The sequence below is a fragment of the Cupressus sempervirens genome, chromosome 7 (assembly GCF_028749045.1).
Source record: "Cupressus sempervirens isolate cs-2001-9-10 chromosome 7, ASM2874904v1, whole genome shotgun sequence".
Lineage (NCBI taxonomy): Eukaryota > Viridiplantae > Streptophyta > Pinopsida > Cupressales > Cupressaceae > Cupressus > Cupressus sempervirens.
Window position 1 is genome coordinate 1,931,550 of NC_143124.1, and position 21,129 is coordinate 1,952,678.

At 35.4% G+C, this 21,129-nt stretch overlaps 1 protein-coding gene across 6 annotated transcripts in view; it reads left to right on the forward strand.

The window, feature by feature from the left end:
* Positions 1-8,609, forward strand: part of LOC149545108 (E3 ubiquitin ligase BIG BROTHER-related-like) — a 75,914-nt gene extending 67,305 nt beyond the window's left edge. For all 6 annotated transcript variants that reach the window (XM_089790518.1, XM_089790514.1, XM_089790517.1 and 3 more), the window contains 2 exons: positions 7,905-8,013; positions 8,300-8,609. In XM_089790518.1, the coding sequence (XP_089646644.1) occupies positions 7,905-8,013; positions 8,300-8,353 (163 nt within the window). In that variant the 3' untranslated portion in view covers positions 8,354-8,609. The remainder of the gene's footprint in view (positions 1-7,904; positions 8,014-8,299) is intronic.
* Positions 8,610-21,129: the final 12,520 nt, after the last annotated feature.

Genomic DNA, 21,129 nt, shown 5'->3' on the forward strand with positions numbered 1-21,129 from the left:
GCTTGCTTCCATCCACCCCATTTGTTGCTAATAACCATTTGATACAATGCTTCTTTCACCCTCACAAGTCATCTGAGGACGATTGTGTGTGAAGCAAACCTTGTTTCAGCAACTATTACCATGTTAATTCAAATTGTAAGTTAATATAATAACACATTTCAAATATCAAATATGTAAACAAAAAAAAAAAAAATGTATTCAATTATGTAAAGTATGACACAAAATGATAAATGAAGCTAAATAAAGTTTAAATTTACCTTCAATAATTCCAAGCGGGAGAAAGTTCTGAAAATTGCTAGTGACATATGGTGGTTTGTCACTAACATTTGGATCTCCTCACCCTCGTACACTTTTTTCACCCATTCAATTTGGGTGCCAATTGCTTTCATCACCAAGTTCAAGGACTGGACGGTGCATGGTGTCCAAAATATATGCTCATATCATGCTTCTACCAAAGCACCTGCAGCCTTTACAAACTTTAGCATTGTCCATTATTACTTGGACAACATTGTCAACTCCTACGGACGCTATGAATTCAATGAGAAGTTCGGCAATAAAATTTGCATTCTTTACTTGCCCTTCACAATCAACCGCCCTCAAAAACATTGCCCCCTTGGGGAAGACAACAATCACATTTATTAATGGACGGTTTTTTGCAATCTTTCCATCCATCAGAGATAGTGATCAACCCCATTTGGATCCAAGAATCTCTTATTGGTTTGAGGAGGTTTTCTACATTCTTTCTCTCCTTGTGGAATATGGTGGTGCTCAACTTTTCATATCTAGGGGCTCGATAACTATGAGGTGCTTCATTTATTGCTTGCACCATCTCTCTTCAATAAGGTGATCTCACAAGATTAAATGAAACACCATTCGTAATGAGGCAACACCCAACCTTAATGTCAGCAATTTCTCTCTTTTCATTTTGAAATGCCTTATCTAATGGGCCTCTCTTGTGGGATGTGGGTATTTCTATTTCATCTTCATCCGTAGATGGGGTAGGTAGGAAGGGATGTGGTCTAGTGGTTGTTTGAGAGGGTGGTGTTGGCGGTTTTTGCTTTGATCTATCTTTTTTCGCCTATGACACTAACCTATCAGCCTCTTGTTGTTCTTTTAACATGCCTGCTATTTGAGAAGCCAACCCCTTTTTACCTCCCTCTGGGGGCCCCTCATACATGCTATTCCCTTGACCTGTTGAGCCTATCAAATGATGTTTAACCTAGTAATATGAGCTTCTATATTGGCTTTGGCAAAAATTGCATTTCCATATTTACACCTCCCCCAACACATTGCTCAATTTTTGTTGTATACTTACACAAAGGAGAGATTTTATCAATTTAAAATCTTTGGGATCCCTCCCCACCCACTAAGTTCTGACTACCCATTCTATGATTCTTGCAAGCTATAGAAATAAAAAAAATTAAAAACTTATACAAAACTTGATAAAAAATTAGAACAATAAAGAAAACTAAAAACAAACTATGAAAGAAGCAAAAGGAAGGATCAAATGCATACCTGGGACACTCAACACTGATTATTTGAAGGATTTGAGACTCCACAAACAATCTCTATAACCTTCTCTTCAAACTTGCAAAATGGCCACACCAAAATGAGAACAAAATGAGAAAGCAAATGAGAGATTAGATTAATGAAAAGTATCTTTTATACCTTTCTTTAAGGTTTGAAGATTTTTTTAAATTTTTTTTTCAAAACTCATTTTTTAATCATTTTTTTGACTACTTTACGGCCCCACAAGCCACGGGTTCGGGTAGGGTCCCTGTTTGGGATTGTGGGTCCACCCGGGGCCAAGCTTGTGTGGACTCGGGCAGACTCACAATCCCAAAGAGGGAGGGACCTTGCCTGGACCCATAGCAGACCCATGCTCGAATCCAGACCTTGATGAATCCGGATCCAGACTCAAGCTCCAGGGCTCAAACCCAGTAACGTAGGTTTGAACTTTTCTATTATTTGAAAATTTCTAGGATACTGGTTTGTCTCTTACAGGCTAGGCGTCCACATCTGATGTGGATGCATCTAGGAGCCTATGGTTGGGTTCTTGCTAGCATCTGTAGGGCTTTTAGACGCATTTGCGGGCCCAGTGGCAACTAGACACGATGTTGCACTTGATAAAATGGATATACTGTTCAAGCTGAAACTCACACTTGTTTATTAATCAGAAACTGCAACCTCATGGGATGTATCTATTTAAAGTGTGTGAAAAGAGGTCTTCTCGTAATTTTCATAATGCACTTCTACTACATCTGGCTTACAGACTTATCTAGGAGCTTGCGACTGACTTTCGGCCAGCATCTGCAGGGCTTCAAGGAGCAGTCGTGGGCCCAACGACAACTAGACATGATGATGCACTTGATAAAATGGATATACTGTTCAAGCTGAAACTCACACATTTATTAATTAGAAATTACAACTTCATTGGAAGTATCTATTTAATATGTGTAAAAGGAGGTTTTCGCATAATTTTCATAACGCACTTCTACCACATCCTTCACATTGTAATCAAAAACTTGGGCCATCCATTGGTTAGCACAAGCCACTACCTAGATTGCATGTATGCATCCCACTCTATTGTCCATTCTTTGCCTGACCTCTTGCTGTTTGGATTATCTTGCCATTGATGGTATGAACAACATCAAAAGTGAGCAAAACAAAATCTATTAATGGGTTGATTTTGTTGAAGATGGTAGCTGCGATAGAGATCTTTATCTCTGGAAATATAGATGTTATTAACGTTATTGTCATCTTCAGCTGAAAAGGTCACTTAACTTTAATTTGTAATATTAAATGTAAATAACATGTCTCATTCACATGCATTGAGGCATGAATATCCAAAGAGTTTTAATTAATTATAGGAATTATGGGAATCTCAAGAGACCTTTGGTTATAAAGTGAAGAGTCTCTCCTATTGTTATATATTTGCATCAAGCAAAGGATATTGTATATTCAAACATTTCATTATTAATAAAGATATATTTCTGTTGTTTGGCTTGGTTTTTCCCTTCATTCTTGAAGGGTTTTCCCAGGATATATTTGGTGTTTATTGGTTTAGTTTTTGCTCCTCCTTATTGTTGTTTATCACCATTGATTTCTGGGCTAAAACTTAACATAATATCAGAGCCACGTTGGATAATAGCAATTAAAGAAGAGGGTTTTTCTGATTATTAGTGTATGTCATGTCTCTAAGGGAAATATTTTTTAGTCTAGATATGAGATGTGTCTTCATCATTCTCTGACCCTCGATGCAGTTCAGTGCATGAGATTGCAGAGATAAATCAAGATTATTTTATATATTTCTTCATGTCTATTCATTTAAGTGATTGTGCAATGTTTTCATATTTCTTCAAGCATATTTTTTTATCACGAGCCTTGGATTTCAATCCCCTAGTCACAGATATGTTGTCCCTCAAAGATGATAAGATCAAATATCTTCCTTAATTGATCATATGATTTCCTTCATCGGTTTTCAGTTTGGATTTTATTGCGTATTGATGCCTATGTTATATTCAGTGTTGGCTATCTTTTGGTTCATATTATTGACGCATTTGATGATCTTATTCTTTATAACGTTTCTTATTTGAGTTGTCTCTATCCTTGTTCATATGTCTCCTGCATTTGAGATTTCATTTAGCTTTTTTAAAGTATTTTTGGTGAGATCTTGTTGCATGTAGAGTAATTGGTTTGACTATGGTTTTAACTTTTGGCAGAGTCTTGTCTGGGTGAATCCCATCTTAAGTATTGGAACCTTACGCTCAGGATTGGATAGAAGGTTCAATATGAAGAATTTATGGCAGAAGGCTCAGTGGATAGGACAAGATTTGGTGATATGTATGCAGATTTGGTAATATCAAATGCAATTTATAGGGTGAAGTTTCAGATGACTTGCTAGAGTATACTGTTATGCCCTCGTATCGGTTTCAAGTCTCCCTATTTTTGACCATATTTTTTTTCTCCATTTCTGTCAAGTGCCTTTGCATAAATGTTCAAGATAAATGCGTCTGATGTGCGCGTTGATAGAGTAGATGCTGTCGAGTTTTCTTCACTAGTTATGAATATTGCCGTTCTTGGCTCTTGCCAGCTCATCTTCAGTTTCAATTTTGTCTAGTCGACAATAGTTTTCCATCGTCTTTCTCTCCTATCTAGCGAAGCTTATAGATGGGCATCTTCAAGGGAATAATTGGTGAATTTTTTATTTCGTTAGGTGATTTTAGTGAAATATGAAATTCTCACACTGGCCCGATTTTTGTTAAAAGTGGTCATCTTTGCCAGGAGATCATCTTTGCATCTTCGCTTGTCTTGTAACCGACGCACTTGATTTATTAACTAATCTTAGTATTATGGTAATTGTGTAAAGCGTAACGCACAATGAAGGGGTTTTGAATAGTTTTTGGAGCCTTTCGATTAATGTTATCTTTTTTGGTACCTGCTTTAGATGAAGTAAGAGGAATCCTAAACATTGTGAGGCAATGACCATCATTGGTGAATAGAAAATAAAACTACTGTTCCTTTTGAGTCTTCTTTTTGTTCGGTGTTTTGGATGTGCTCCTTTTGAGTCTTCTTTTTGTTCGGTGTTTTGGATGTGCTTCCTGCTCATATCATCGATTCAGCTATCGGGGGAGGATATACGCTCATTCATGTGTTTGTACCTGTCAAAGATGGAAAGATTTAGCTTTGCTGAAAATGGAGGTCTACTTTATAGAGTTTATCTTTGGTGCATAAATTGTAGCCCTCGACAATCGGGATGTCCTTTGTTCGCTTTATTACAAAGCTTGGTCTTCGTTGCAACTCCATCTTTTGGTAATCTGTAGAATTTCATGAAGGTAACATTTTTGTAACAGCTGAGGTACGTAATCTCTTTTTCTATATATAATTAATATGTGTATCTTCTGTTTATAGTTATATTTTTACACATTTTTGGATAAATATCTGAGGCTGACTGCAATATAATTCTTGAGATGGCATTAACTAATAAAATGGTGAATCTATGGGAAGACAATAGAAAACAATTAATATCTCTCGTGGCTTTGTGTTAGTTTTCTATACTACATAATGTGTCATGAGAAGAAACTCTATTTGGCACTCGAGTTGGAGATATTATGTTGATCTTAGATGTTAATATACTGAGATTACATGAATAGTTTATGTTTTAACATTAATATTGATCTCTTTTGGTACAGAACTAAGCATTGAGATGAATGTTTCTGTTACATATTCACAGGATGCAATGATAGTATGCGGTTTGGACAATCATGTTACAAAATAATTATCCGTAGAGGGAGATTTTGATCTTTAGGAGATTTTAGCTTCAGAGGGAGGCTTCATAAGTAAGAGGGAGTGCTTATGGAATCCCCTTCATTCTCATATACGTTTGTGATGACTGGTATTTGCAAAATTTGAGACTTAAATGGAACCCAGTCTTATTTTGTTATTGCCTATTTTATTCTTGTATGGATAAATGAGATTGTAAGATCAGCTATGATAACTCTTTCACTATGCGATAGTGAACATCATGTTGAGAGAGTCCATGATGTCATCACATTGAGAGATTCCGTGATGGGAGTTGGATGTCATGTTGAGAGATTCCATGACAGTTCACGTTGAGAGAGTTCATGATTAAAGGCTTACCTATGAGTCTTACAAATCTTTTCATGTTGAGTGATTCCATGAATATGAGTATTTATTACAGGTTTTCATGTTGAGTGATTCCATGAATATGAGTATTTATTATAGGTTTTCATGTTGAGTGATTCCATTAATATGAGTAATTGTCATAGGTTTTTCATAAATCTTATATGATATATGGGATGAGATCTTATCATTTACATTTTGGTTGCAGTCTTGTATGATTGTTCAACTAAAGATCTCTCTTTGGCTAAGGAGTGTTGAAGATGGTAGTTACGATAGAGATCTTTATCTCTGAAAATATAGATGTTATTATCGTTATTGTCATCTTTAGCTAAAAAGGTCACTTAAGTTTAATTTGTAATATTAAATGTAAATAACATGTGTCATTCACATGCATTGAGGCACGAATATCCAAAGAGTTATAATTAATTATAGGAATTATGGGAATCTCAAGAGACCTTTGGTTATAATGTGAAGAGTCTCTCCTATTTTTATATATTTGCATCAAGCAAAAGATATTGTATATTCGAACATTTCATTATCGATAAAGATATATTTCTGTTGTGTGGCTGGGTTTTTCCCTTCATTCTTGAAGGGTTTTCCCAGGATATTTCTGGTGTTTATCGGTTCAGTTTTTGCTCCTTATTGCTGTTTATCACCATTGATTTCTAGGCTAAAACTTAACAGATTTATCCTCCTCGCAGCATTAAATCTAGAACTGTTTTCCCTGCGCACAAGCACATGCACACGTTTCCTCTTGCATCCGCATCCAAAAGTAAATAAAAAATTCCCGCATCTTGTGTCCGCTTCAAAATCTGCATCGGAATCGGTAACTTAGGAATTTTGGTTGCATCGCATGCTCTAAGTTTGTAAAGAATGGATACATCGAGTTCATTTCTTTACACATCTTTGCTTTATTTTCATTGTAGTTGTCTCTTTGCGTTTTTTGCTTTCTAGTTGAAAGCAAACTTAAAAAATTCAGAAATCAGCCTAGAGGGAGCCACCCCTCTAAAATTCAGAATTCAGCATAGAGGGGGCCATCCCTCTAAAATTCAGAGGGAAGTTGTTAGTTAACAACTACATTTCCTCTGCTGATCCTAATCTACTCTAATCTTCAACTGCAAATTAGGCCTCTACAGCTCCTCCTTCTGCTGGTACAACTCCCTCCAGCTGAATGGACTCTTCTCTGTCTGCTGCTCCTGATCTGCTCTATTTTTCGGCAGACAATGTGCAGCCTTCTTTGCACTGTGCTCCTTGTGTTGACAGCCTTTCTTATAGGGTTTCACCACTAGTTATCCCTCGTGGTGGGGATCCTAGTGATAGTATTGCTTGCCTAGTTGTTTGATAGTGTAGGAAAAATCATTTTGCAGCTTCTCATTCACTTTCCCACACCGTGCACCTATCCACTCTTGAGGGGGGGTGACTAACTTTTCTGGTAGTGTGCTGTTAGTGGGCTTTACTTGTAATAGCCAACTTCTTTGTTAATGTGCTGTTGACCTCATTGACACCTATGGGCTGTGGTTGTGTAAGGGTCAGCATTGTTGCTATGCTGCTGATTTAATATAAGAACAACAATATCTCCAATTTTTTGCTCATTTGCCACTCCTAGGAAGTTTGTTAAATAACAGCTAGTTTTCCAACCGTTGGTTTATTTGCCACTACTAATTGAGCATTTTAGAGTCAATTTTGAATAGAGTTGGTGGGTACAAGTTTGTTTACTAACAGATAACTAAATTGAGGCATCTTAATTATAGTTCTCAACTTCTACACCATGCTAAAGGACCTATAGATAGGAAATGTCGTCTATTCTACTTAACCTCAGTTTGATATCTTTGTTGATTTCCAATAGCTATGTTCTTGTGTCGCACAATCACCTTTTATCTTTGCAATCTGTAGATGACCACCACTGTCTATGTATCTGAAGTGCCGATAACAATAACCTTTAAAGAATCCTCTTGCTGTAATTATGTTTTGATTGTTCACATGTTTAAATCATGTCTGTTCTGATATTTTCCTTAATATCTTATCAAGTTACTCTCGGCATTCAAACGAGTGCCTGCTGAAGTTTTATGAGCAAACATGATGTCATGTTTTGCTTCACAGTGCCTTCACCTTCCTTTTAAAAATCATCTTTTATTTAGCAAAAAGAGCACTATATGTTGGACCTTCAATGGCATAGTGAATTGGGTTACATGCAAATAAATCTTAGTCTTATTTTGGCTCTTTAATGTCTTGCACAATCTTACGTATTTTTTCTTTCTCAGGTGTGTCATATGTCGTGTGGAATATGAAGAAGATGATACAATCTTGACACTTCCCTGCAAGCATTGGTACCATTCTGATTGCATCAAAGATTGGCTTAAAATAAATAAGGTGAAATTATAGTATTGCGATGCATTGAAATGAACTAAAAAGCTCATTATAACTAACATAAAGGCTGTTCTTAGGAGTTGTTTTAATCATTTGTCAGGCATGCAAATTGTCTTTTCCCTGTGCTCGAAGTCAATGGTTTCCTAGATATTAGTTTATAAATTATTTATTTGTTAAAGATAAATGGTGTGGAACTAGTAGTTTGAAGGCTAGTTTAAGTGCACGATTTCTGAAAATGACTTCACTTTCCATGCATATAATGTATCTGTGTTTTTGTGTTATAATGCAGATATGCCCAGTATGTAGTGCAGAGGTTTCCAATGATAAATCAACATTGACGTGAGAAATAACTGCCTGGTTGAGCAAATCAACTTTCATGTCAATATTTGGCTACATTGTTTAATTTAATTTTTCTAAGAACTTTAAAGTATAGGTGAAAAATACATTGAATTCTTCTGCTTCAAAATCATAATCAGAAGTTAAGAACTGTGATTGCCTGTAAGGAAACTGTACATTGGGATGGCTGAATGGCCAATACATAGGCAAATTGGTTTTTAACTTCTTCATAGAAATGAAATCTTAATAGCACTTTTTTTTAAGACACTTTTTTTGGACCTTTTTGATTTATTTTGTGGCATCTTGACATCTCCATTCAATTTTGTATGTTAATTGCACATGAAGAGTCTTGAGCAGGGAAACATGCTCTTTTGTTCCCATTTCAGACCAGGTGAGTGTTGCAAAACACCACCGATCTATTGAAAGAGAACAACTTACTGCAAAATTAAATTGCCTTGAACAAGGTGCCCACTGATTGCTTTACTCGAGCGTACTTGGGCAAAAGGCTTTCTTTTTGTATTAGCTTCTCTTTCATATTTGTATGTCTGGTAGATATGCAAAGTTATGTGCCGTGGACAATTATAGTTGCCGATTGTGCGTGGTATGTAAGGCAAAATATTATGATGATTTGTGACAATAGATGCAACAAGTAGTTTTCAAATTACAACTTTTTTATGAACAATTGAGTATGAATAGATGACATCAATGTGCTAGTCATGCAAATAGCTTTTGACTTAATTGTAAAAAATAAAATCTGATTCTCCAATAAAAAGCTATGCCAATTTCAATAAAATTTCTTAACAAGACACAATGGAGCCTCTAGCAGATTTGAACCTTTATTAAAATAGCAGTTCCTTCAACATTTACAGAAACTGACCAAATTTACAGATTCCAAAATTAATGTAGTGTGCAATTTTGTGCCAAGGAAAGCAAACATAACATACACAACCCAAATGTTATGGGATTGTCTGTGGGGTTCGCCATGTAAAGAAGGCATAGTGCTGTGGGAGTAGGCTTAGAATTCATATGCTTAATGATGAGGTGCTTGTCATTTGCGTCCTTGGCGCCTTCATGATAGGTGGTTTGCTTTGGTGTAGGTTGTGCGCCTAGGGCAAGAGAGGCCAAGCTTTGACGATTTTGACCTTTTTAAAATTTTGAATTTAAAACATTTCCCAATAGAGTTTTAAAGAAATGGTACTCTGTCAATGTTAATGAAAGGGGGGAAAAATTGCAAGATTCCTTTTTAATAATTTGTCAAATCACACATGTTTGTACTTCACATCTTAGTTTGATAATAGAATATTTTAGTTTTAATATAATATTATTGAAATATGTATATAGCATCATAATTATCATATATTTGGATTTTTTGTGTTTAATTTTTTTTTGAAACAATGGACTTTTCTATTATGTGACAGTGTTTTGAAAAAAAAAAAAAAATCACAATTTTTATGACCTTTGAAATGTTACATGACAAATTTTGTAGTGTAATGTTCTTTTGAGAAGAATTCATTGGCTCAACCCATTCACATATACAAAGATTAACTATGTCTTTTAGATAATTTATTAGAATTAATACTTTAAAATACCATTGACTTATAATGAAAGCCCAGAGGTAAAAGCAGAGATGCCCAACTTAAGGTTTGACAAGGGCAACATAAATAGTTTTAAGAAAGAATGGAAAATAAAAGAAAAGCAATTCAAAGATGAATTGAAGTGATGAATTTTTTGACCTATTACCTTATTGTTGATGCTACTACCCAACCAATAAATACGAGTGACCTGCCCTTCCCCCAAGTCAAAGAAAATAAGTGATTGAGAGGAGCAATATATGCCTTATGACAAGTTACCAAAGACTCGAGTAGATAAGCTAAAATTATGGATATGGAACTTATGAAGAAAGTAAACATTCGTATGATGGTGTAAAAATTCTATTGCAGTAGGTAATTAATATCCTATCTTATAGAATAATTGATATTAACACAATAAAATAACGAAGATTACATAAGTAACACAATATTTTTGGAGAAATTGTCTTAGGTCAAATCATAAATTGCTTGCCTTTTACTAGTAGAGCTCCGACAAACTCCTAACTTCTCATGTTGAGATTCCACCATTGCTATCACGTATGCTATTATTGTCCCCTTTCTAACACTGCCAAACTATTTGGTAATAATGCAAATTTATTAGCTGTCATTGTAAATGTTTCTCCTTATGTACTAGTTGGAAAATGAATGATGGAGGATTATTCTCAATCAACAAACAACTTAACAATACCTAATCAATTAGTTTCTATTTGTTTCCAAAAGAGTAATTTAATTAAACAATAACTATCTCCATTCTTAACAACAAAATAATTCTCTTCTAATTCTTGGGGATGGATGAACAATAGTCCAAGCTACACCATCACTAGTCCCTCTTAGTGAGGAAGTTATTTTGTTGCCGTCATGAGTATCTTGTCAAAATGTTTGCTACTTGCTCCTTTGTAGTTTTATATTATAGTTGGACAATTTATCTATGCCACAATCCTTGATGAAGTGGTACTTGATGTCTATATGTTTAGTCCTGTCATGCAACACAAGATTCTTAGATAACTTAATGCAACTTTGATTATCACAGTGTATCATAATAATCGTGACTCTCTCTACTAACAACATCCAGAGACATATAGCTTTACATGTGGCCATGTTGGTTGTTATGTATTATGACTTTACAGAATTCAGAGCCACAAACTTTTGCTTCTTGCATAATTAAGAGAACTCTTGATCCCATACCAAAGCGAACACGTTGAAGTGCTTTTCTTTTCTACCGTATTGCTTGCCCAATATAGGCCAAGATACCCTATTAACTTGATTTCTTCACCTCAAGAATATCTAATCACATACTCAACAATACCTTACAAACACTAAAACACATGCTTTGCTTTTGTCTAATGCACTCTCTTTGGCTCAACTGTGAATTGACTAAGAGAGTTTACTGCAAAGACTATATCTTGCTGCTTGTTGACCAAATACATGAGAGAATCAATCAATTGCCTATATAATGTGGGATCTACTTATCTCTCTTGATGTTTTACCTTTTTCCAACTTTTGATCATAGGAGCATATATGGCTTTGCTGTCCTCCATTATGAACCTTTTCAAGATTTTGATATAATATTTCCTTGTCTAAAGAAAATATCTTTATTTGTTTGCCACACGTCCATGCCTAGAGAGTAATATAGAAGTCCCACATCCTTCATCTCAAACACTGTTGCAAGATTTTCTTGCACTATTCTATAAGCCCACCTAGTGAACTTGCTAAAAATAAGTCAACATATAGAAAAAGAATGAGAATCTCACCTCCGATAACAAAGAAATAGAGGTTAGCATTTTTCTCTCTCTTTACAATACCCATATGCTCTAGAAACTTGTTTGTGTCCATACAAGGCTCTCTTCAATCTACACACGCAGGTCTCATTTCTGTGTGCAAAGCCTTTTGGTTGTTCTAAGTACATTTCTTTTAACTCACTATTAAAGAGTGTTGTTTTGACACCTATTTGATGGATTTTCCATCTCATTTGTGCTAAAATGAGATCAAAACTCTTATAGAAGTAATATCTAACCACTGAAGAAAATATCTTGTTATAGGCTATTCCCTCCTTTTGAGAGAACCCCTTGGCCACAAACTTTGTCTTGTATTTTTTTCTGCTACCATCTGCATCGTGGTTGATCTTATAGATTTAGTGTGATCCAATTGCCACTCTATCTATTGGTCTAGACACTACCACCCAAACACCATTTTGCATTATTAAAAGTTTATTCCTTAACCATCACATCTCACCACATTTGATTTTGTGTTACCTATTGATAACTAGGAGACTCAATATCTACAAATTGATTGACTATGTCATATGGTCATTAAACTTGGTTGTTTCTTTATGCAGTTTAGTAACATAATTCTCACAATAGACAAATGGGAGGCCCAATTATGCCAAACCCATCACTAAATTTTAGAGGTACATCTCCCTTGTGTAAAATATGTAATAATTGGAAATCAATGTGCTTTTAACTAGAAATGAAGAAAGGAAATGGACATGTATACATAATAATAAAATAAACTATTCTTAAATTAGAGTAACAAGTGCACATGAAACAAAGTTCATTTACAGAAAATATTCCACAATACAAATAGGGGAGATAAACCTTGAGATGCTCATGGATCATTATTAAAAAATAATGCAACACACAACTTTGATAACTATTTGGAAATAATTCACACCAAGGATCAGAACAAAGGCCTAGAGAATGACAACATAATTTTTTGATATGCATTCATATATGTTACCCAGACATTTCAGAGGGAGGATTAATTATATTAATTTTGGAAAGAGAGATTATTTTTCAGCTAAACACGTTTTCTCTCTCCCCGTACTTTTTCTCTCTCCACGTACTAAAAGTTGTAGAGAGAAGTTCGGGGTTTGAGTTTGAGTTTCATTTCTCTCATTCACAATCTTCTCTCTCCACGTACTAAAACTTGTAGAGAGAAGTACGAGTTTGGGTTTGGGTTTGAGTTTCACTTTTTCTCTCTCCACGTACTAAAGTACTCTCTCTCCCCGTACTCCAACTTTTTAACCTAATTCTAACCCAAACCTCCCAACCCAAACTTTAACTTGTAGGCAACTGCCGGCTGGAAATACAACATGATCTGTGGTTTCAAAGTGCTAAACTATTCTGATACGTTGCTTTAGAAATACATTTTGATAAACTATCCAACTTAGATCAAGAGCTGTGGCTTTGAAAAGCACAGACCAAGCATGCAAATTGTTTGAAGGCCATGTCATATAATTAGCAGGGTCATCTTTATTCATGCACCATACAGGCGTGTGGCTTCATTCAACGTTGATATTAGCGAAATGGTTCCTGTGACAAGAGATTATTATTCTGTGCAAAAGTACAACCAATTCTTCACTAGAGGAGCTTGATAGATTGGGGAAGAAGGTCACTGAAGTTACATGAGAAAATGGAGGCGTAGTTTCTTTGGTTCTTTCACCAGCCATCGTGCCAAGCCCTGGCTCATTGCTCTACCTACATTTTTTGCAACTTTTATCTCCATCTTTGCATTAACCCGAGCTTTTTCCTCCATCAATGAAGCTATGGAAAGTAGAATAACGCATTCCAAAGAATGGTCAATAAAGAACATCTACATGCATTAAAACTATTTGATGAAATTATATGGTAAATGTAGATGGTCCTCCCTACCACGATGGCACATGGAAAAATGGGATAATATGGGTATTGGCATTTGATTGTTAAAACTCCCACCTTAAAGCAGTCACTTCTAAGTTGCCAATACGAGCCGTAGACCAACATGTGAGCAGAACATTTGAAGACATTCGACAACCAAGCAAAAACAAGAAACTTCACCAACAGAGGAGGAACGTATGTTCTAAAACGTACCTACAATTTGTTTGACAAAATGAGCAATCAGAATGCTAACAAAAGCACTCCCAAGCTGTCCCACGCAAGACAAGGCATATGCACTATTTAATTAAATCTTCTCAAAGTCAATCAAAACCGTAGAGTTTAGACCAAACACATGAGCAAACCAAAGAGAATAGAATTTGGAGCAGAATTTGTATTTCAAATGATTGGCACAATGCGTTGACGCATCAAACAGGCAAAGAACTAAGTCCTATTAACATTTCATCGTGCATCGAGCTCAATAAATTGCAGACAACAAATGTATAGCAAGATTTCTAGCACGTCCATTCTTAGGCAAAACGCATGACTTCTTCACTTCATCTCCTAGCAAGGATATATAATTTACGTGCAAGGATCTGCTCATTTCTCCAACCCGTAGCTTTAATGGCAATCATTATCAAAGCTATAGTGGAAGCTTTAAAATGATGTTTACCAAGTGGTTGGAGGACTTTTATAAACAACGACACCTGCAAAACATTTCCAAAACAATCATGTTGAGTGTTTTATGTAATTCAAAGCATGTGGATATGCTTATTTCAACATAGTACATGCAATCTATTTGACATAATGTTGTTGCCCCATTACTGTGCTCAGAATACCAATTCTAAAGCTAGTGTGGCCATCTTGTTGGCCTTGGGAAGAGGTTTCAATGTGGGAGTGCTAGATGCTGCAATTTTATCTCTAACATTCTGAGCAGTTAAATGAAAATTCATATTAATTGCTATGTTAGTCTGCACTCCCAAATCGTCACTCCTCTCTGAGCTTACAAGATTTGGTGCAAGCTTCGATTTTTGCAAAGATGTGAATTGAAAAAGCAACTTAATACATATGGATGAGTGATATTATGAAGTCTGGGCTTATGCAAATTTACAAGAAGGATCTGACTAAGGAGCTTGAGACATCATCAAACATGTTAATAAATTTCTTCCATGGTATTGCAAGTGACGATCTTCGTGAATCAAAGCATTGTGGAAATCTTTCAAATTACCCACCAAAAGTAGCTATTGCAGACATTCATGCAAGTTTTGGTTTCCTTGATGCACCCATTTTGTGGAGCTTTCAAGATATCCATAGATCCACCTCAGTAGACTTGAATTCCTCCTTTAAATTGCAAGAATTGTCTTGTTTTTCAAAGGTAAAAGAGACAGTACCATTGACAGGGTCTGTAGGATGCATTGCCTCTAATATATCATGTAACTTAAGTTTGAATCCTCTATCTTCTCCAATTGAAATTAATACCACAGATGACATGGAAAAAAGGTCAATGGCAACTTTGTGTATGGAAGTTTTGCACATAATAACACAGATAATAGAGAGACAATTTCATAAGTAATAACTATGGAGACAAGTTTGCTAGGTTATGCTTCAAAGGTGGTGTTTGATGAGAAGATGGCTAATGAAAAAGGTCACAAAATTAATAGGGAGGGTATAGATGATGATATGAGTAATGGGTCTCACACGAAGAGAATCAATGATTTGTTTTGGGAATGATTTCTTACTGAGATTCCAAAGGTAGAAGACACATGAGGGGCTGATTCTGAGAGTCAGGAGAGTGTTAGTAGAGATGAAGATGACAGTCCATCAAAGAAAAGGAATTTGTGAAGAACACATAAGAAACTTGACTCAGTTGCTCACAACACCTACAGATCAAAGGAGGAGTTCAGGGAATATCAGTGGTCACAGTTAAAAGTTAGAAGTATATTTGTCTAAAGTTGTCTTAGAATTTTATTTATGTATTTTGTAAAAAGGTCAACTTTAGAGTTAACTCTGGTTTTGGTTTTTCTAATTATAGTTAAGCTTTAAAGGTTAGAGTTGGTTACGAACCATCTTCAAGTAGTCCAAACTCTAACTTTTTGAGTAGTTATGAACCCGAAAAGTTGGTTAATCTAGATTGGCTATACCTTCTTGAAAATCAATGTAATAAGGGACTTTTGGACTTGGATACAGGGGAACACTTATGGTCTGATAGCAAAGCAATTTTTGGAAAGTGTGTACAATTTTTGTTTTTGTAATCAGTTATTTCTTACTTTCTTGGTGCAAAGAAATAAAGGAAGTACATTTGGCATTCTCTTTTTAAGGGTCTGAATTGTTGAGGTGTTGATTCATTTATGAGTATTTTCATGGTATGGTGTGAGTATTTGTGAATGATTGAATTAGCATTGTGTTGGTGAAAGTCCTCAAGCATAGTCCTTGATTGCTCTCATTAATAGTTTATGTCATTTTTATGAAAACATTGAAGGCATGTGGTGCATTCGCTGTCAATGGTTTTCCTTCCTATTTTCTAAGTTCTGTTTACCTTTATTGAAAAAGCACAAATTTTATCTTACGAGGGAGCTGCCCCTCTAAATGTAGAGGAAGGCCAGATATCAAGGGCCTATCCAACTGTTGGAGACATCGATTTTCCACACATTGCATTGAGAAAATTCTATCGTGACAAATTTTTTTACCAACAGTATAAAAGACCAAAAAGACCACAATCTTTACATGGCAGATAAAACCATAATTATGCCTTGCCTCTATTCCCTCCTTTCTATATACACGAATTTCATTTATATAACACTAACTACCACTTATTTATGGTAATAGTTATAAAAACAAATGAAAATTGTTTGTTTTAGTTATCAAGAAAAGTAACGTCCTAGAATCCATTTGGGACCACTTTCACATTTTCTTCATCTTTTTCTTCTTCGTCCACATTTCCATCTTGTTGGTTGAGGAGATTCACAATAAAATCCAAAGCCCTTTCTTCTTAAGAAAAATTTAGTGTGATCCTTTTCTCCATCTAGCTCGAAAATGTCCCTCTTGTGACGAGTGTAGCTAGTTCTCAAATCCCAAGTGACAATGAACATGCTTGAGTTTATGTCAAATTGTTCTATTTCTACTTCTGTAAGGCCAAGTTGGAGCACAAGCTCAGTTTTTTCATTATTGTATACATGAATCCATATCTCATGAGAATAAATGAAAAACTTAGCACTCATTGGATCTAGGTGATGATCACAAAGGTGAAGTACCAGGAATTCCTGGGAGGTTGCTCATCTTAGTACTACTCTAGCTCGAGCTCACTTACTTACAACAATGTCATACACTATTTTTGTTATCAAACTTTTTGCTCAACTTTTACTCAACTCTTAGGACAAACTAGTACGACTCTTCATTATTGTTCATTTGGACCAGACTCATATCCTCTTGAATTCTTGGCCTCAACCCATTAAGATAACATGCAACTTTCTCTTTATTAGCTTCTGCATAGATGGTTCTAATGAGAACTCAGTAGAACTCCTTGGTATACTATTGAACATATCTTCTTGCTCGCTTCAACCCTTGAATTTTCTTTAGCAGATCCAGCTCATAATCCATGAGAATGAATTGTCACTTTAATTTAGCTATCATTTGATCCCATTTGGTGATTTTATCTTTTCCTCTTTTATTTCTCTTTAATTGAATCTCCTACGACCAGATCTTTGTATGACCTTTCAATTTCGCCTTCAAAAATTTGACATTATTAGGATCCTCAATATCTTCATACTCAAAGTATTCCTCCAATTTTTTGATCCAATAGACTAGCTCCTTTGGGCTAAGATTTCCAAAAATGTGGGAACTTCAAACTTAGGTCTTTTTCTAATCTTGGAGATGCCCATAAAAAGCCTTCTTCAGGGTTCACTACCACCACCTCTTCTTCTTCTTCTTCTTCTCTTTCATCCTCACTTTCATCTTTTACAACAAGATTTATTCCTCTATGCATCTGATCTTTCAATAATTGCATTTGTCTTTGGAGGGTTCTAAAACCCTCAGGTATTAAACCTACAATTCTTCCACCACACTCTTTGTAGTGGGATTTTTGCGCTTCCGTTGAAACCCTAGTACAAACTGGCTCATAATCAACAATCTATCTACATGTTGAACTCAAACCATGGTCCTGGTGCAACTCCGTCACAGTTGACAATCTATTTACACACTTTGGAACTCCCTTGATAGCATTTGATGTAGAGTGCTGCCTTTAATACTACAAACACACAACATAAATAAATAAATAACAAAAAATTGCAAGAATCAAATATGGGCCTCTTATTATCATTGCAAATGCGAAATTACAAAATTTTGAAATATAATATGCAAACCCACATGAGCATATTCCTTACAATAATTTGCAACACAAAGCTGTGAACTGGCACCCAAAGCTATCCTAGACAATTTAGGGGCATTCCTTATACATGCATTTTTACATAACCACCCAGGAAGTTTCTTAATATGTGTGTGTGGGTGCAAGTGTATGTAAGACACATATAGAAGAAATTTGATTAGAGACACACAAGTGTGTGAGTGAATGTCAAGCTAAAGGAGAAAACTTGTAGAGATGTTGTTGATAGTGATAAGTGAAATCTGAGCAAGAAGGCTTAAGTATTGCTAAAGGGGAAAGATTGATTGCCTGAAGGGTTGCCAAGCGAATCAAGATCAGAGATGACAATGGAAGGCTTATCAGTGAGTTAGGACAAGGACTGAACAAAAACCAGAACCTGTAAAAGTGAGTTGTAATCACACAAATCAAAACCTGTTATTTTCTTTGTTATCATTGTAAACATCTTGTATTGAAATCCTTTTAACAAAGGTTGACCTAAAAGTCATTCGAAAGACTTAACAGTCTGTGTAAATCCTTTAACTAGGTGACACGCTAAATGGAATGATCAAGGTCCTTTGACAAGGCCACTCCTAACGGGGTAATTAAATCCTTTAACAAGGTCACATTTAATAGTGTATTTTGTAGCCTTTAATAAGGTTGGCTCTTAACAGAGTTCACTTTGAAAGAGTGAAAAGTAGTGACATATTGCTAGTGGCTTTCCCCAAATTGGGTTTCCAAGTAAAAGACTAGTGTCAAAATCTCTATTGAATGCTTTATATGTTTTACATTTGATGATGTTTTATTTATGCAAAACAAGTTATGTTTAAGACAATATTTTTATAGTTGAGACCGAGCAACAACAAGACAAGCAAAACAATGAGTGTTTTATTGTTCAAATGGTACTTAAGGACCTTGAGTAACTGATCCCCACCCCCCCCACTTCAGTTATTCTAAATATTTCTTACAACTAGTATCATAGCTCATTGCTTACAAAGAAAAGTTTGAAGGTACTTAAAAGCTAAATATTATGAATCCTAAGAGAGATGTACCCAAGTTGAACAAGGAGAACTTTCCTACATGGCACACCTTGATGAGGTTGCACATATCCAATATTAGTGATGCTGCTATCAATTTTGTGGAAAATGAATATGTAGAGGTAACAAATACTCCTCTAACACTTGAATAACTGAAGCAAAAACAATAACACAACCAAGCAATGTTGGAGATTGCCTCTGCCCTAAGTTATGCTAAATTTGATGACTTAAAAGACTATAACAGTGCAAAGAAATTGTGAGAAAAATTAAAGACTATTTATGGAGGTGATGACAATGTCCTACGAGCCAAATCAAAAAGTCTAAGAGGAAAATTTGATTCCATGAGAATGATGGAAGATGAGAACATAGTGCTATATTTCATAAAAGTTAAAGAGGTTGTCAATGCTATTCATGGTGCAAATGGAGAGATCAAAGATGAAATAGTGATAAGTAAGGTATTGAGGACTATACTCCCTATCTATGCCATTAGAGTATCTGTAATCCAAGAACTGAGATGGACACTAGGTAACAATTTGACCTTAGAAGGTGTAATTACTAGACTTACTGCTTTTGAGATGTCCAACTTTGATAACTACACACCTGCTACTATTGAATCTGCTTTCAAGTCACAACTAGTTCTTAGCAAAAGGAAAGAAAGACATGTGAAGAGTGAAAGTGATAGTTCTGATGATGGGATTGATGATCTTGAAGCCCTTATTGCAAAAATATTTGGAAGAGAAAAAGGTAAATACAAAGGTAAAATACCTATCATTTAATTTTCATGGAACAGGGTTGATCATATTGTTGCTAGGTGTCCTGACATAGATGATAAGGATGAAAGGAAGGAAAGCAAGTACAAAGGAAGAAGAGATCACTAGCACTTCAAAAGAAACAAGGATGAAAAAGGTAAGAAATCTTGTTATATTGTTGAAGAAGGAACTAATAATAAATCTGAGAGCAATGATGATGAAGTTATCTATGTTGCTATGAAAGAAGATTCTGATGAAGATGAGAAAATTGCATTAATTTCATAAACAAAAGTGACAGATGGATAATTGACATTGGATGCTCAAATCATATGACTAGTGATAAAGATAAATTTAAAGATATTAACTTCGATAGAAAGGTGGATGTGTTAAATTTGGTAATGATATTCCATGTGTTGTGAAAGGTAAATGAACTATTCAACTGACTGACAAGATAACATGTAAATGACAAGTAAATGATGATTATTTTGTTCAACACATGTCCAAAAGATGAATTCATCATCCTTTAAAAAGTTGTCCCTGCATTAATGATTCTAAAAGGAATCCTATTGTATGTGAAGGTTCCCTTGTTGGTCTTAGATTGGTTTTGACAATTGAGTGTCAACACACTTAACCAATTTTCAAGTTGAAGTCGAGTACACTATACATGCCGAGCTATAGTATGTGTCGAGCCAGAAATCCAATATGTGCCGAGTGACTTCAGGTGTCGAGTAAACTATATGTGTCAAGTCAATGTAGGTGCCGAGTAGTGATTGGATGCCGAGAAAGCCAAAAATCCTATATGTGCCGAGCATCAACAATTTGTATGTGTCGAGTAACACAGAATCATCATATGAGTTTTTGCCTTCACAAACCCAGATGTAAATCATTTTGAGGATGAATCACAAAGGATTTTAGAGATAAGGTCGAATATTTTACATTACCTATGTAATCAGCATGCAACCAATCAAAAAAATGGAGAATGCATGCAACCAATAGGAAAAATACAAGAATTTGAGCGAGAAAATAAGTTCGTGGATTCAAACTTGACCCTAAGTCTTTGAAGCCTTTATAAGAAGATAAAGACCCCACGATTAAGCAATTGCTAAGTTGTTGAGTGGTTGAGAAGTTGAAGAAATTGAATTGCAACAGGGGTGTCAAGACTTAGAGAATTGATCAGCATTGCAGAATACAGTTGGTCAGAATAGAGTAGAAGGGTTACACACATACATCAGATCATAGAGGATTAGAATAGAATGAGCAGATCAAGAGCCTGAAATCAGCAATAAAGGATTGTAAGCTATCAGGTCAATTCGATCTAATACTCTCTAGTAATTGTATTAGGAAGGAAAATCCTATATTGATAGGTTAGCTTAACAACTCTGTTGTAGAACTTTTAACAGGATGATAAATCCTTTGATAGGG